At 39.0% G+C, this 15222-nt stretch overlaps 1 protein-coding gene across 10 annotated transcripts in view; it reads right to left on the reverse strand.

Moving 5' to 3' along the window:
- Positions 1–936: 936 nt before the first annotated feature.
- Positions 937–15222, reverse strand: part of mark2b (MAP/microtubule affinity-regulating kinase 2b) — a 55150-nt gene continuing 40864 nt past the window's right edge. For 3 of the 10 annotated variants that reach the window (XM_039659198.2, XM_039659260.2, XM_039659206.2), the window contains 4 exons: positions 11067–11330; positions 9120–9146; positions 5893–5931; positions 937–3190 (listed from right to left, as the gene is read on the reverse strand). In XM_039659198.2, the coding sequence (XP_039515132.2) occupies positions 2761–3190; positions 5893–5931; positions 9120–9146; positions 11067–11330 (760 nt within the window). In that variant the 3' untranslated portion in view covers positions 937–2760. The other 7 variants (XM_039659268.2, XM_039659242.2, XM_039659215.2 and 4 more) reach the window with 6 other exon arrangements.

Here is a 15222-nt window from a genome sequence, read left to right on the forward strand (position 1 = left end):
TTCGGTGTGGTTTCAGTAACTTACAGCGTCTGAGATGGCAGGTTTTAGATCCAGTCACGCCACGGTCTTCTTCCTCGGAGCGGTTCCCGCCAGTTTTTATTTGTGGTCTGCGCGCGACTCAGTGCTCGTTGTCCGTTAATCAAGATTTTACAGACTTGCTACTATTTTACAAATTTGTATTCGTTATTTTTTTTTTAAACCCGACTCTTTGCTGTTTTCATTTTTGACAAATTGCGTGGGAAACAACATTTAACCACTAATACAATTGTAGGAAAAACTTTCCATACATATGCACTATAGTCAAAACATTTTTAAAAGCAAGTAGTTTTACCAGTGTTTAAAGAAGTTTAGATGTGGCTGAAACTGACGTCGTAGGCTACTTGCTTTTGTGGGTTAGGTTTAAAATACCAATAATATTTTAGTTTCCTATGGCTTTAGTACTGTAAGCCAACAATAAAATCTAAAGTTTCTTATAGTTATTTGTCCTTCTATAAGAAAAAAAAAAACAACAACCCACAGCTGCCTTTAGTTTTAGCCTAGAACTTCATATTTTAGAACTTCTAGAAGAGGTCTCTCAAAAGAGGATCATTATACATTTTTGGAAACCCCTGGTTTAGGACAAAAAACCCTCAGATTTTAAGCAGATTTATCATGGGGTGATCAGTTAGGACACATGTAATTATTACACAGTAACACAAGCTAATATTTGAAGAGCTTATTCAATTGGCTTTATGCACAGCTATATACTTACTGAACTTCAGCCAGCTCCTTTGTTTGCTGTCTTCCATTATTGGACAAACCGATTAATCCAGGTGTGCCTGATAGTGATGCAAAACATACCTTCAAAAAAGTACATTCAGGATGTCAGTATATGCCACATATGATATGGATATATTAAATGTTAGAACATATTACATCAGTTTTAATACAGACAGCTTGATTTTAATAGTTTTATTACTATCATTGATCATAATCATCTTTGCACAAAAAAAACAACATTTGGTGTATTTCTATGTGAACCCTCCTATCCCGACAGCAAAGAGTCTGAACACAAATAATAAAATTACAGCAAACGAAAAACTTGTGAATAAAAATATCAACCCTTAAAAATAAACAATACTTAATATAATTGGATCCCCAGCACCTTGAACAAATGATCAGTTGTGAGAACAGCAAAGTACATGACAAAAAAGAAAAAAGGAAATCATTATTTTCTATGAAGATATAAAACACACATGTGCACAGTTGTCCCCTGAACTGGTGACAAGACTTTACAAGGAGATCTGATCCCACCCCCACCCCCACCCCCTCCTCTTTACACAACAAGAAGTGACGGTGCACCCCATGTCAACTAGAGGATGCATGCAAGCATGTACAGCTCAGCAGAAATGGATGGAAACACACTGTGGCTATCTAGTTGGTTGTCAGTGTACTTTTTTTTTTTTACGCAGACACATCTGCAGGTTGGTTCCTGTCTTCTCTAATGACTGATCTGCTTGTGCGATAATGACATCTGAACTGATTTCAATAGTGAAAATGATAATGCCAACAAAATATTGGAATTAACAGAACACCAATATTTGACTCTCCATGGCAGGTACTTGTGGTCTCAAGGCTACGTATTAATAGTCTCTGCATTGAATATGAAACAATGCAAGCCTTTTGGTTATTCAGATATGACACTCCATCATCGTCGTCATTCTCTCTCACACACACATATACATTCAATCACAACACGAGTGTACCATCAAATGAGTAACGCCAAAAAGCCACCTACAGATGAGACGGAGGTGGAAAGTTCTTGGCTTGAACCATGAAAGGTCGTGGATGCAGAGAAGAGCAGCTCGACATCAGTTCCTTAGTCACGAAAATGGCGTGGGAATGATTAGTTGCGTGGATTTTGTCCTTTATTGTCTTTTCCAGTGACTTTTTTAAGCATGAGGAGAGTATTTGCAGCCCCATAATCCTTAGCGACAAAGTGGGGCAAGAGTGTGAAAGGTTCAGTGGTTGTCATGTGGTGCTTTTTTCAGACATTCTTTATACAAAGGCATAGAACGATCAAGAACACGAGACCACAAATAAAAGAAAAAGAATTTGTTTTTCCTAGGAATAATATTAAAACATAATCATTGGTAAATACAACAATGAAACACATTTAATTTCTTTAAGAAAATAAAAAGGCAACAGAAATTCACCCATTCCAGTGCAGCAAATCTAAACCCAGCCGATTAAGAAATAAAATCACCGTAACCACAATTTAGTCCTGTCAGTACTGATCAAGTGTGCTGGCCCTTACTGAACAACGGTGAGGTGTAACCCTGTTGATAGATTAAGAGGAAGAAATAAACACAGATAGAGTGTGTGTTTCTCTCTGAAGGGGGCACAAACATAATTGTCCACCTCCACCTGTGATTCTGAAGTCAATGGCCACCCCTCTTTCAAGTTTGGCGTTTTATGCTCTGTCAGTTTCAATAGGCAACAGGTGCGTTTGTGTGCGAGAGACTGAAATGAATTGCCGTGTCGAGACCCGTCGGCTCACTGAATTGAACATTTTCAGAACAAGAACCTGCAGAGTTTACCCTTCTAAACCTGAATCCCCATTCTGTGCAGGATTAAAGGGCCAGTGTGCAATTTTTACCCCCGTTTGTATGAATCTGATCTTATATCTCTCTCTGTACCTACCCATACGAGCAGATTGTGTTTGAGCAGTATATTCTCCATGTTCAGAGACTTCAAAATGCTACTTTCTCATCTCTCCTCTCACAGTTTCAGCTCGTTGGCGATTTTGGAGGCGATGTTTTTGAAGGCGATGGACGTCCCGGATATCCTCTTGAAGCGTACGCCGTTGAGCGAGAGGCGGGGCAGCTTGCACACCTCCATCTCCCACTGCACGAAGTCGTCACGGGCGGGATTGCCGGCCATGCACAGCAGCATGTAGCACTCGCGTAGCTCGTACTCGCAGCTGTTGGCGTCGAGAACCTTCCGAATCTCCTTCATCATCTCGCCGGGCTCCATGGAAGACGTGGTCTTCATGCTCCAGGTGAAGCGCAGCGAGCGAGGCTTCGTCTGGTCTTTAAGCGAGGACACGGGCGCTGTCGGAGGAGTCCCGTCGCCCGGGGACGTGTCTTTGTTGTCGTCTTCCGGCCCTACGCTCGTCTTCTCCGACTTCTCTGCGCTGCTGAGCATAGATCTGGGGAGACAGGGATGGACAGAGAAGGATGGAGGTGGGGGAGGTTGAGAGAATAATATCAGTAGGGGGTGAATGAGGACATAAAGAAAGGAAAAAAGAACAAAGAGGATGTAGGAAGGTGTGTGGGAGAAAAGTGAGAAATTGTTGAGAGACAAAAAAGGACGGTTGAGGGAATTTGAGGGTTGAAGAGTCAGAGGGAGGGGGGAGAGAGAGAGAGAGAGGATGAGGCAGTGGACATGGTTGGAGAGAGACATACGACAATAATCAACTGGAAACGTTGCAGAGGAAAGGAGAGCGCATGCATGTGTTCGTGTGCAAATTGATATGGCGCAAACACATGGAACAGAGAAAGGCTTCTGCTTTAAATGAACACCTTTCACTCTGAGGCATTCTCGTGTCTGCTGCGCTCAGGATGTGAAGTTGCACCTCACATGCCGAAAGTAGAAATTGGAAGTTTTATTGACTCTGGACTGAATATGACAGCCGAGCCAGTTAGTGAGACTTTAAGAAGCGTTGAATCTCAGCCTTAAGAAGACTAAATTGAATTCAGTTCGTTCAAATCACTAAATGATACTCGGTGACAAAATTAGAATTAGGTAACTGGGTAATTAAAGGGATACTCCACTTATATTGGAAATAGGATAATTTTATAACTCCTCCAGAGTTAAACAGTTGGGTTTTACCGTTTTCGAATCCATTCAGATGATTTTCTGATATTTATCTGTAACCAGACAGTTTCTGGTCCCATAGTATATTTTTTTCCTACTATGGAAGTCAATGGGACCAGAAACTGTCTGGTTACTGATATTCTTCTAAATATCAGAAAATCGGCTGAATGGATTTAAAAACGGTAAAACTCAACTGTTTAACTCTGAGGGAGTTGAAAAAAAAAAAAAGTGGAGTATCCCTTTAAACACTATGCGTGTCACAATCAAGAATGCTTAATGCTGCATTCAAGTCCTGCTGGGAAGATACTGACAAATGCGGAAAATGACTTTGTTGGTAAAAATGATGCACGGGGCAATTTCATGTTTCATGAAGCTTTTCACTATGCACATAAGGTGGGTAATTGATGCATTATCTACACTACAGTTCAAACATGTCTTAAAGAAAGGAATGCTTTTATTTAGCAAGGATAAACGAGATTCATCAAAATTGGAGTAATAGCTTCTGAAAATTCAGCTTTGCAATCACAGGAATAAGATGAAAATCAAGTTTTGAATGTTGTTTATATGCATGCTTTAAGACAAACCATGTGCAAATTCATAAGTTAGCACCATTGCTGAGTATTTTCTCTTTAAAACTGCAGTGAACTGAAGACAGTCTCAAAAAAGCAGTTTGAAACAGGCTGTGTTTCTGCAGACGGGCTTCAGTATATCATTACTATCTGAAGCAGGGGAGTCTCAAAAGAAGCAAGGTTATCCTGTTACCTTTTTCTGTTGATATGAAAAATTGAGTACTTTTAGCAATATAGCGGGTGAATTATGTTCATGATGATGTATATCACGAAGTAATATGCCCTTTTCTACTGACGTTGTTTATAAGACGTTCTAAGAGACTGATTTTTAGAAGGCAGAATGAGATGTGAACGGGAACATGGTTTGTGTAACACTAGCAACACCTTATTAGCTATTTGATAATGTAGTCAAACAAAAGACTAATCAATTAATTACCATTATGTGTCCGACGTTATTAGGGTAGGGACTAATTTGCATATTCATGGTTCTGAGTATACTAAATGAAGGGTGCGAAGTTACACATTCAAGCTCTTTTAAGGCATGAATAAAAAAATTTCACATGAAAAAAAGTTTAAATTGTAATTTTGGTGATTAAAGATGAGTTTTAAGGGATCGAGTTATTGACTACATGGGGACTTTAAAATATATAAAAAATGGAAAACAGTTATTTTAAATTGTAATAATAGTTCACAATATTACTGTTGTCACATGCAGCCATGGTGAGAATAAGTGGCTTCTTTCAATTTTTTATTTATTTTATTTTACCACACCTAACTAAAGTTTGGTCTTTTAAACCTCTTGCCTAATAAACTAGCAGTAATATTTTCTGACAAGCTTTATCACTTCATCAGCAGTAACTAAATTGTAATGCTTAATTATAACCAATATTTAGATTTTTGTTGAATATTTTGACACTTTGATTCTATGAAGATTCTTGAATTGAAACACCCCTAACTGAAACAATCAAATTTGATTGATGGCAACTATGCATGCTAAAATTATGAATACATTGGTCTGATTTGCAATATTTAAAATGAATACAACACTAATACTACTTTTGGTTCCTGATCATGATGATGCTCAAAATATCTGAGACAATGTGCAAAGTGAGGTGCATCGCAAATGTGTTCACAGGATTAAAGATTTGATTATCATAAGCTGTGCATTGTCAGAAAAACATAAGCAGAAAACTTTCAACTGTGCATGTGTTTGGCAAATAGAAGACAGGCAGTAATCTGAAATTCATTCTTTGTGAACACAAATTATGAATCGACTAAAAATCAAAACATACACTCACCACTCATCCATCCACACACTGCAATTAATCCACCAATTAAGTCCCACTGAGTAACTACTAATATTTGTTAAAACAAAAAAAACATTTAAAAGCCCATTTGCTGCCCAATTACACCTCTAAGGACCTACTGATTAGATCTGATGAAGTAATCCTTGTTTTGTTCTCACCTGCTTCCCTCCTCTCGACCCTCTCCCTCATAGGGGCTCCTCGAAAAAAATTGCAAGGTATTTAGTCTTAGTCTGAGTTCTAGTTTAACTCAATCAGTACAGTGAGCAGGAAGGGAAAGGATGGTCTAGTGCCACATTAGTTTATGAAAACATTTACCCCTCCAGAACCACCACATTCCACCAATTCACTTATTCATTCCCATTTTAACACTACTTTCAGTTCTATGTATGCAGTGTAGAGCCCCTTGCCTATATCTTGAGTGTTATTGCTTTATTATATTATTTATAACGCTTATCAACGATTTTATGATTATGGTGTGACAATAGTGCTCACTCACAGTTACTGTGCTGATCTACAGTATGCAACAACGGAGTCATGTATGTGCAATGCCAATGAACAGATGAATCAGGCAGACTGCTTCAGTAACATGAAGTGGGGTGGAATGATGCAGGTCTTTCCAAGATGTTCTAAAGGATTCTAGTCCCATCACCATGGTAACTACTCACATCCAACAGTCACCTGCCCCTATAGTCTGTCTGGCCGAGCACACAAGCATCCAGAACATGCCACCAGACACACAGACAGACAAACAGGCCCTTAGCAAACTGGCATCACTGTCAGAGTCTTTCTGCTAAGGGTCATGTGAAAACACCACACAGAGGACAGAAACACACACAAACTCAGTCACGTTGACAGACAGGGAGGGTAAAACACAGTTGGAGAAACAGCTCAGGACTTTGAAGGCTCTTCATGATATAAACAAGCAAAGCAGCATTTGACTGTTTAAAGCTCTGAAAGAAACATGAAAAATTAAACTGGATGAATCCTGCAAAGAATAATTGGTTGTCACCAACAGGCATGAATTACAAACTACAGGCTTCAGGTTTGACCACCAGAGGGCGCAAAGACACATTTCCTTCAATAAGCTGCTCGCTTGCGCCCTCTGGTGGGCTCTAAAAACGAGATAAGAACCACACGTAAACTTGAACAAGTTACCAACATAATCATGTCAGAGGAGAAAAATGTCTTTCATTTGTTAATTCAGACTCCATGTATCTGTGCCAGTGGCCCAAGTGGTTAGTGACAGACAGATGGTGACATCCATTCACCAGGTGCCTGTGTGCGAGTGAGTCATTAGTCAAACAGATTTAGACAATGCCGCATAAACAGAGAGAGAGAGAGATGTGTGATGATGAAGTTTGGCTTTAGCAGGACAAAGCCTGACAGCTGGTCGGTCTCAGCTTCTGTAGCTGTTGTCATTGTTAATGAGCAAGTGAAAAATAAAGAAACCCTCCTGAAGTTGTTCTGCACAAGATAATATCAGGCTCAGTCATCCTTCAACCTTTTTTTTTTAAAATTTCCTTTAAAGCTGCAGTCCGGCGTTTTTTCCACTTTGTCGCCATCTCTGTTCGAAATCTGCAATTGCAGTCATTTGCGGAATTATCAACTTTACGCGAGTTGTCCTTGACATGGCACAGCGTGGATGAACACAATGTTTTAGGAGACTGTGAGGTTTGTCAGTCACTGCGCCAATGTGGAAACTGGCATTCACAATCACAGATTATTTTTTTTTGTGGAAATATGACCAACATAAGAATTTTCACTGGAAAATGTCATCTGAACAAGTGAGAAACATCCACCTTTGTTCTGGTTATGACATTGCAGTAAATCGCACTGATTAAATCCAACAATAGCTTATAAGTTATCATATCACGCAAAACCGTGCAAATTGTACTTTGTTCTCAAATTATCAATGTTAACAACATCAGCAGTGTAACCATATTTAATGCCCTTCCGATATGTATCCTTGTTTTCGCATGGGTTCGGTTGCAGTCACTTTTTTTCTGTAGCCAACGAAGTCTTTTGCATTTTACAGCGGGTGAATTTCTAGTTGTCGCTGGTGATTGCCGTTTGAACCTTTCAGGATCCGCCATCAAATTAATACATTTAATTATATCAAGTGCTGTGAGAAAAGGCTATAAATCTCCACCTCCAACATCCTCACACGCAATATAGCCTACTAGCCGAGGCTCCTTCTTTATGTGTACAAATGTGATGTAATGACGCAAAGACATGGAAATTCACCAGTACCACTGGAATTAAAAACATTATTACAAGCTTACCGCTTTGAATCGAGCTAAGGCAAGCAGATAGTTTTGTACCCTGGCTGGTTAAGTTTTCTTAAATATGTATTTTGGGTCATTTTTAACCCAATAAAAGCTACGGGCTGCAGCTTTAAAAATTCATGACAATAACACTTGTAATTACAATGGCAGATTGTCTTACTAGAAATGACTTTTACATGATCAAAATGAATTAAAGCTAATAGTACTTTGTTTTCCCTTTTTTGCTCAGATGTTCAAGAAACATCTTCCTCTTCTTGGCACATAGAGGAAGTCATGGGGTAACAACCTGTGCCCAAAAAATTACGACATACTCTACAGTTCATAAATTTGGGGTCTGCAAGATTTTTTAAAGTCTCTTATTCTCATCAAGGATGCATTTATTTGATCAAAAATACAGTAAACAGTAATATCGTGAATGTAATGTAATTTATTCCTGTGATGATAAAGCTGAATTTTCAGCATCATTACTCCAGTCTTCAGTGTCACATGATCCTTCAGAAATCATCATATCTTATTATATCAATGAAATTAATAGAAATTTTAGTAATTTTTAATAGAAATCTTTTATAACATTATAAATACTGTCACTTTTAATAAATTTTATGCATTCTTGCTGAATAAAAGTATTTATTTCTAAAGAAATACAGACCGCAAACTTTTGAATGGTAGCGCATGCAAATGACCATGCTTTCTACTTTTTCCATGACATCATATCCTATTAGCCATCTTAATTATGACCTCAGGTCCTGTTATCAAAGCCCTGTGTTATTTGAGCAGGCAGAGAAACTAGTCACACACAGAATCTGGGGCACACAGGTGAGATCACCAGGTAAACTGACAGGGAGGGGGAAATGAAAGGATGGAGATGGGGAGGAAAGGCGCTGAGTGTTACTGTGGTTTAAGTTGAAGGCGGTGGTGTTTTTAGGGCTGAAGTTGGTCGTTAGTGCTGGTCGTGACATTGCACAAAAAATAAACAACCAGGAAAAAGGGTCAATCACAGAACACACTGAGGGATGTAGACAAGGAACAAGGAAAGAGAAATAAAAAAAGGTCAAAACAAGCCTTAAACAAGGGGGGAGGTTATGGTCATCATTGCCTACCTTCTGGGGAATCTGAATGACAGATTTCTACAAAACAAAAGTAAAAGAAAAAAAAAAGGAAAGACATGTATATATGTAAATTGAGGAGCAAAAAAAAGGGCAAATGAAAATGTCAAAGTTGTCAGGTTGCTTTGGACACAGCAACAATCAGTCTGTGGTTATTTGATGGGTTATCAGTTTAAACTGTACAGAATGAGCAAATAACATTAGTAATCTGGGTCAAATGCATGCAATTAAACTAAGTCAATTATTAACACTCATAAAAGGGTTGGGATGCTTACACAAACTAAGTCGAGTTATGTAAACTGCCTAATCAAAAAGTCTTGTTAAAGCCAACATGGAATAAACTATGCCCACCTAATCAATGCAAATTATTCCAAAGGAAAAATGTTTATCAGACCTTTATCACTCCCTCCGCCTCTGACATGACCAACCTTCATGTCACGCCTAAGCCACACAAGTGGTGAAAATAATCTTAACCAAGAGCCAGTATTTATTTTTATTTTTTGATAAAAAAAATCTCGCAAATTGTTAAAGCAATAATTAAAAGTATATATAATATAAATAAAAGATTGGGGTCTGTAAGATCATTACAATTTAAAATTACTTTTTTCTATTTTAATATATTTTAAAAGAGGAAGCACTTATTATTATTACTATCAATGTTGAAAACTGTTGTGCTGCTTAATATTTTTGTGGAAACTATGATCCTCATTCAACAGAATGTTTAAAAGAACAGCATTTATTCTTTAGTAACATTATACATGTCCATACTGTCAATTTAATTAGTAGTCCTTGCTGGATAAAAGTATACATTTCTTAGAAAAAAATAAATCTTAATAACCCCAAACTTTTGAACGGTATTATATAAAGATTGTAGCAATTATATTATGCCCAATTTTCACAATCCAAATGGATATTCTGTTTAATTTAATCAGAAGTAAAACGGTTTGCGAATGCCTTAAGAAAGGATTTTTACATTAATTTATTAAAGCGCACAAATCTTGTTCGTGCTTAAACATGTACACAAAAGGACACAAACAGACAGATGCAAATGGACAAAATAGAAAACGTCATCTGTCATTTCACCCTTTTGAAATCTGAGACTGAATACAAATGAAAGACTACTGACCATGAAGGTGTGTTCTTTCGTTTCCTCAGTGTTTCTGAGGGATTTCGAGTCTAGCAGTTTAAACATGAGATCAGTTTGGTGATATGCTATTAAAGAAATGTAGCAACATAACCCATAACGTAAAGTTTCTTTTGTAAACTGCTATAGCGGCACTAGTGAGTGGATGCCAAGGTGTCCCCTCCACAAGTATTTATAGAGCAGGGGAATGCAATACCTCAGCTGTTACCAAGGATACTGTCACCACGGAGGTGCAGAAAAGGTAGATATGTGTTGGGAGTGTGTGCTGGAACTCGGAGACGGAGATGATGAAACTGATGAGAAATATGCATGTACATAAATGAGCTGAGATTCGTGTTGGGATTAAGGGGACTGATAGCACTTTGATTGCCTTATGAAGGCCTGACCTTGTGGGTGAAATTATGACAATACCCAATACCCTGTTGAACAATGTGCCGGTGCTTTGCAAGGACAAATCTATCGCAAAAGCTGTTTGATCAAAGATGGAAAACCAAGCAGCCGATTTCTACATGCTAACTGAATATGAAGACAGACACTTTTGAAAAAACCCTCAGCAGGAGGTGTGAGAATGTGCTGATGTGTCAATGTGGTTGTCTTTCACTTTGTCTCCAAGTCTCTTTCTGTTGTTTTTCATCACCACCTAATCCAAATTTAACTTCTGAATATACCCGGGATTCATCACACTCATTCTCACTCCACCACGCACAGGCTTCTTCTCGTAACCATTAACACGAAATCAATGACTTTCATTCCTATGTCAATTTAATGATTTGTTAACACTCTTTTGTCTGTCTCACCTGCGCACAAACTTGGAGGTGAACTTGCTGAAGATCCCGGAAGCACCGGGTCGTCGTTGTTGGCTGTTGCCATGGGAGAGGGAGGGGGAAGCGGGGGCTCCGTGGTACGGCGAACCCTGTTGGTCCCGTGCGCCCCTCTGCTGGCCGAGGTGGAAGGTGTTGCGGGTGGGCACCCCTCTGGGGAAGTTGGTACGGTCCGTCCCAGCTGCGCTGCTGATATTGTGTGCTGATGGGGAAGCGCCAGGTGCTCTCTGTGGGGGATCACTGTGACAAAGCAATTTTCCCCAAACAAAAGAACATAAATAAAGATGAGAACATAGCAGGATTAGTATCCAAAAAAAAGTAGATTTATTTATTTAATTGGATTTTAATTTAATATATATAAGTTATTTAAATGCATTTAAATGTTTTTTTTTTTCTATTTAAATAAAATAAAAAATAGGGCATGGAAGTTTGATTTTCACTATGTCTGCAGAAAGAATAGCCACTGATAATGGGTGTTTCAAACCTACATATTCAAAGGAGATTCAAAATGTAAATACTTTTTTATGCATTTATGAAATCTCCATAAAATCACGTTGAACTTTAAAAAATATATATATAGATTTTAATTACGGTAGAACAATAGATTATGTGTCAGGAGCTCTATTCTGGCTCTTGCAGTGCTCTAGTAACTTCTATTACGTAATCTCAAAATAATTAAATATGTCAACTGCAGAGAGAGAACACACACATCATATCTCTAACCCAACGCATAGACCTTTAATCGGCTTTATCTCACACATAAACTCAACACAGAAACACACAGGATCAGGAATATTGTGAAACTCGCTCACTGCAATTTGTGTGTGAGTGTGAGAGTAAGAGTGTGTGTTCATCCAAGCGAGAGCAGTGAAACAGAACACCTCCCCCATAGCTGTCCTTTCTACACACTGTCTGTGAAAATCTCACCCAACCATGTCAGGTCCATGCCAACATCTGTTTAAGTGCCAACCAGTGTAGTAGAACCAAGTCAGAACCAGTCGCCAAGTGGTACAAACACAGCCAGAGAGGTCACATGACTTACCCAGTCATGTGACCTCTCTGGCTGTGTTTGTGCCACTGAACCTGCCAAAGCTAGATTATAATACACTGTCCATCCATTTCAGCCAGGAAGTGAAGTGAAGTGTGCAGGAACCTTCTCAGAAGCATAGCTGTGTTTGGAATAATGAACTAGGATCTGCTCTGTATACAGACACCAGATTGTCATCCAGAACACCCGGACATTTTTGTTGCTCCTGATTTCACAAGGTTACACACACTGGTCAACTTATAGAATTTTTTTTTTTTTTTTTTTGAGATTTCAACTTAAGTCAACATGAAATGGTTCATGCCCATTTACTTGCACATTTCTGGTGCTACTGTGCATGTTACTCCAAATAAATATATTTGTGTGTACACTTTCTGCAATCCAATCATTTCTTGATGGATTAAAATTAAATAAAATGGGAGAATTTTTAGGATCTAAACAATTCCTGATCAGCACAAACCAGTGTTATTTTAGTATCATTGATATAGTCTACATAATAATGAGAAATGTTGAATTGGCAACTAGCCTACAAGTTTTTATTTAATTTCACACTGTGTAAACTTTTTTTTTGATGATTTTAGTTTTAGTTAACGATAATAACCCTGTTCCTCATGGATAATGAGGAGTCCTGATCAACAATTTCATCATTGAATATTCAGTTTCACACCAAAATGGTGTCATATTATAAAAGTAAAATGGATTTTGACCATCAATTCATGTTGACTTTGACTCTTAAACATGAATTGGTTGATGGGGATCAGTATTTACCATTCCACTGACTCAAAAAAGTATTTTTCTTTTGGCCACGCGAAAACCAGTTAATTGGATATCCCGTCCTGCAGCCGATTCTAAAGATTTCATTTGTCTGCAAACATCAAACACTGATCCCTAAACCTACGCGTCACTGTAAACTTAACCAATGAAATTAGCCGCAGGGCGGGATTTCACTGTGCACATCACTAAGATAGAGTTTCAAAATACCATGGAGCAAAAATACTCGGGGGGCAAATTTGGGGAAAACGTTATCTACAAACTCTGAATGTCCAAACTAATACACACAAACATGACACCTAAGCAAGGGACTAAGATTTTCCAATTGTAACACAGTAGTATATTAGATATGGTCCACAGCTGGATGTTTAAAGTAAAAATAACATAAGAGCACTCACTCTAGCAAATAGGAGCAGGAGTTTAAGAAACAAACCCATGCCACTGCAAAAACACATCTGCAATTATCACGCATGTCAGAACATACATGAGACATGCATCTAGTATTATTTTCACATATTTCATTTATGTTTTTCTCTTTAGTGCAGAGATTTTCACAGTGGCAAACCACACGGTTCTAAGGTGTCAAAGTGAAAGCCCTTACACGTGACTCGCGTCAATGTTGGTTACCCTCGTGCTACTTGTTGTAATGAAAAGTTCAGTTTGCCAAAAGTTTTCTGAGATTGTTTTTTTCTTACATTTATACATTTGACATTCAAGGTACAATTTTGATCAGTTCATGCATTTACTGTGACAGGAACAATGAATCTCTAGTGAGTTCTAAGTTCAAATACAATATTTTCAGTTTACTTGAAGCAGCCTTGCAAAATTTTCGTATCCGTGGAGGTCAACGCTTGTGTTCAGACTGAGTCACGTGAAAGAACCTTGAGAGACAGATTGAGCCACACTATGTGCTATACATGGTCTCTCACTCACTCACTTACTCACTCACATACACTCACCCAAAGGATTATTAGGAACACCATACAAATACTGTGTTTGACCCCGTTTCGCCTTCAGAACTGCCTTAATTCTACGTGGCATTGATTCAACAAGGTGCTGAAAGCATTCTTTAGAAATGTTGTCCCATATTGATAGGATAGCATCTTGCAATTGATGGAGATTTGTGGGATGCACATCCAGAGCACGAAGCTCCCATTCAGAGGATGGGTATATGGTGGCCATAAAGGGATGGACATGGTCAGGAACAATACTCAGGTAGGCCGTGGCATTAAAACGATGCCCAAATGGCACTATGGGACCTAAAGTGTGCCAAGAAAACATCCCCCACACCATCACCACCAGCAGCCTGCACAGTAGTAAGAAGGCATGAAGGATCCATGTTCTCATTCTGTTTACGGCAAATTCTGACTCTACCATCTGAATGTCTCAACAGAAATCGAGACTCTTCAGACCAGGCAACATTTTTCCAGTCTTCAACTGTCCAATTTTGGTGAGCTCTTGCGAATTGTAGCCTCGTTTTCCTATTTGTAGTGGAGATGAGTGGTACCCAGTGGAGTCTTCTGCTGTTGAAGCCCATCCACCTCAAGGTTGTGCGTGTTGTGGCTTCACAAATGCTTTGCTGTGGCCCATTCTCCTCTGACCTCTAGCACCAACAAGGCATTTTCGCCCACAGGACTGCCACATACTGAATGTTTTTCCCTTTTCACACCATTCTTTGTAAACCCTAGAAATGGTTGTGCATGAAAATCCCAGTAACTGACCAGATTGTGAAATACTCAGACAGGCCTGTCTGGCACCAACAACCATGCCACGCTCGAAATAGCTGACAAAACTGACATTCAGTTTGGAGTTCAGGAGATTGTCTTTACCAGGACCACACCCCTAAATGCACTGAAGCAACTGCCATGTGATTGGCTGATTAGATAATTGCATTAATGAGAAATGGAACAGGTGTTCCTAATAATCCTTTAGGGGAGTGTATATACAGTGTACAGATCTGAATATATGGCCCTTGCACTGAGGTATGATTCACTCCGGAGGGGAGATAGTGCACAGGGGGTAGAGAAGCACAGAGAAGTGAGAGAGATGATGTAACAGAGCAGCGGTACCTTCTCTCAATGGTCCCCAACCACGCTCGGAAGAGGCTCAGCTCACTGCATGCAACAGACCAACCATTCACTTGCAGCAGCATTAACAGGCTAACACGAACCATTGACACTCCACGCTGCAGCGCTACAATGGATGGTGTGTTTCTGATGTGGTCAGTGCTTAGTGTGAATATGTGGTTTTATTTGTGGCTTTGTGCAACTTTTATCAGTGATAGTCCAGAGAGGACAGGAAACAACGGTTAAAGGA

This window comes from Pimephales promelas, chromosome 1 (assembly GCF_988280905.1).
Source record: "Pimephales promelas chromosome 1, fPimPro1.hap1.1, whole genome shotgun sequence".
Lineage (NCBI taxonomy): Eukaryota > Metazoa > Chordata > Actinopteri > Cypriniformes > Leuciscidae > Pimephales > Pimephales promelas.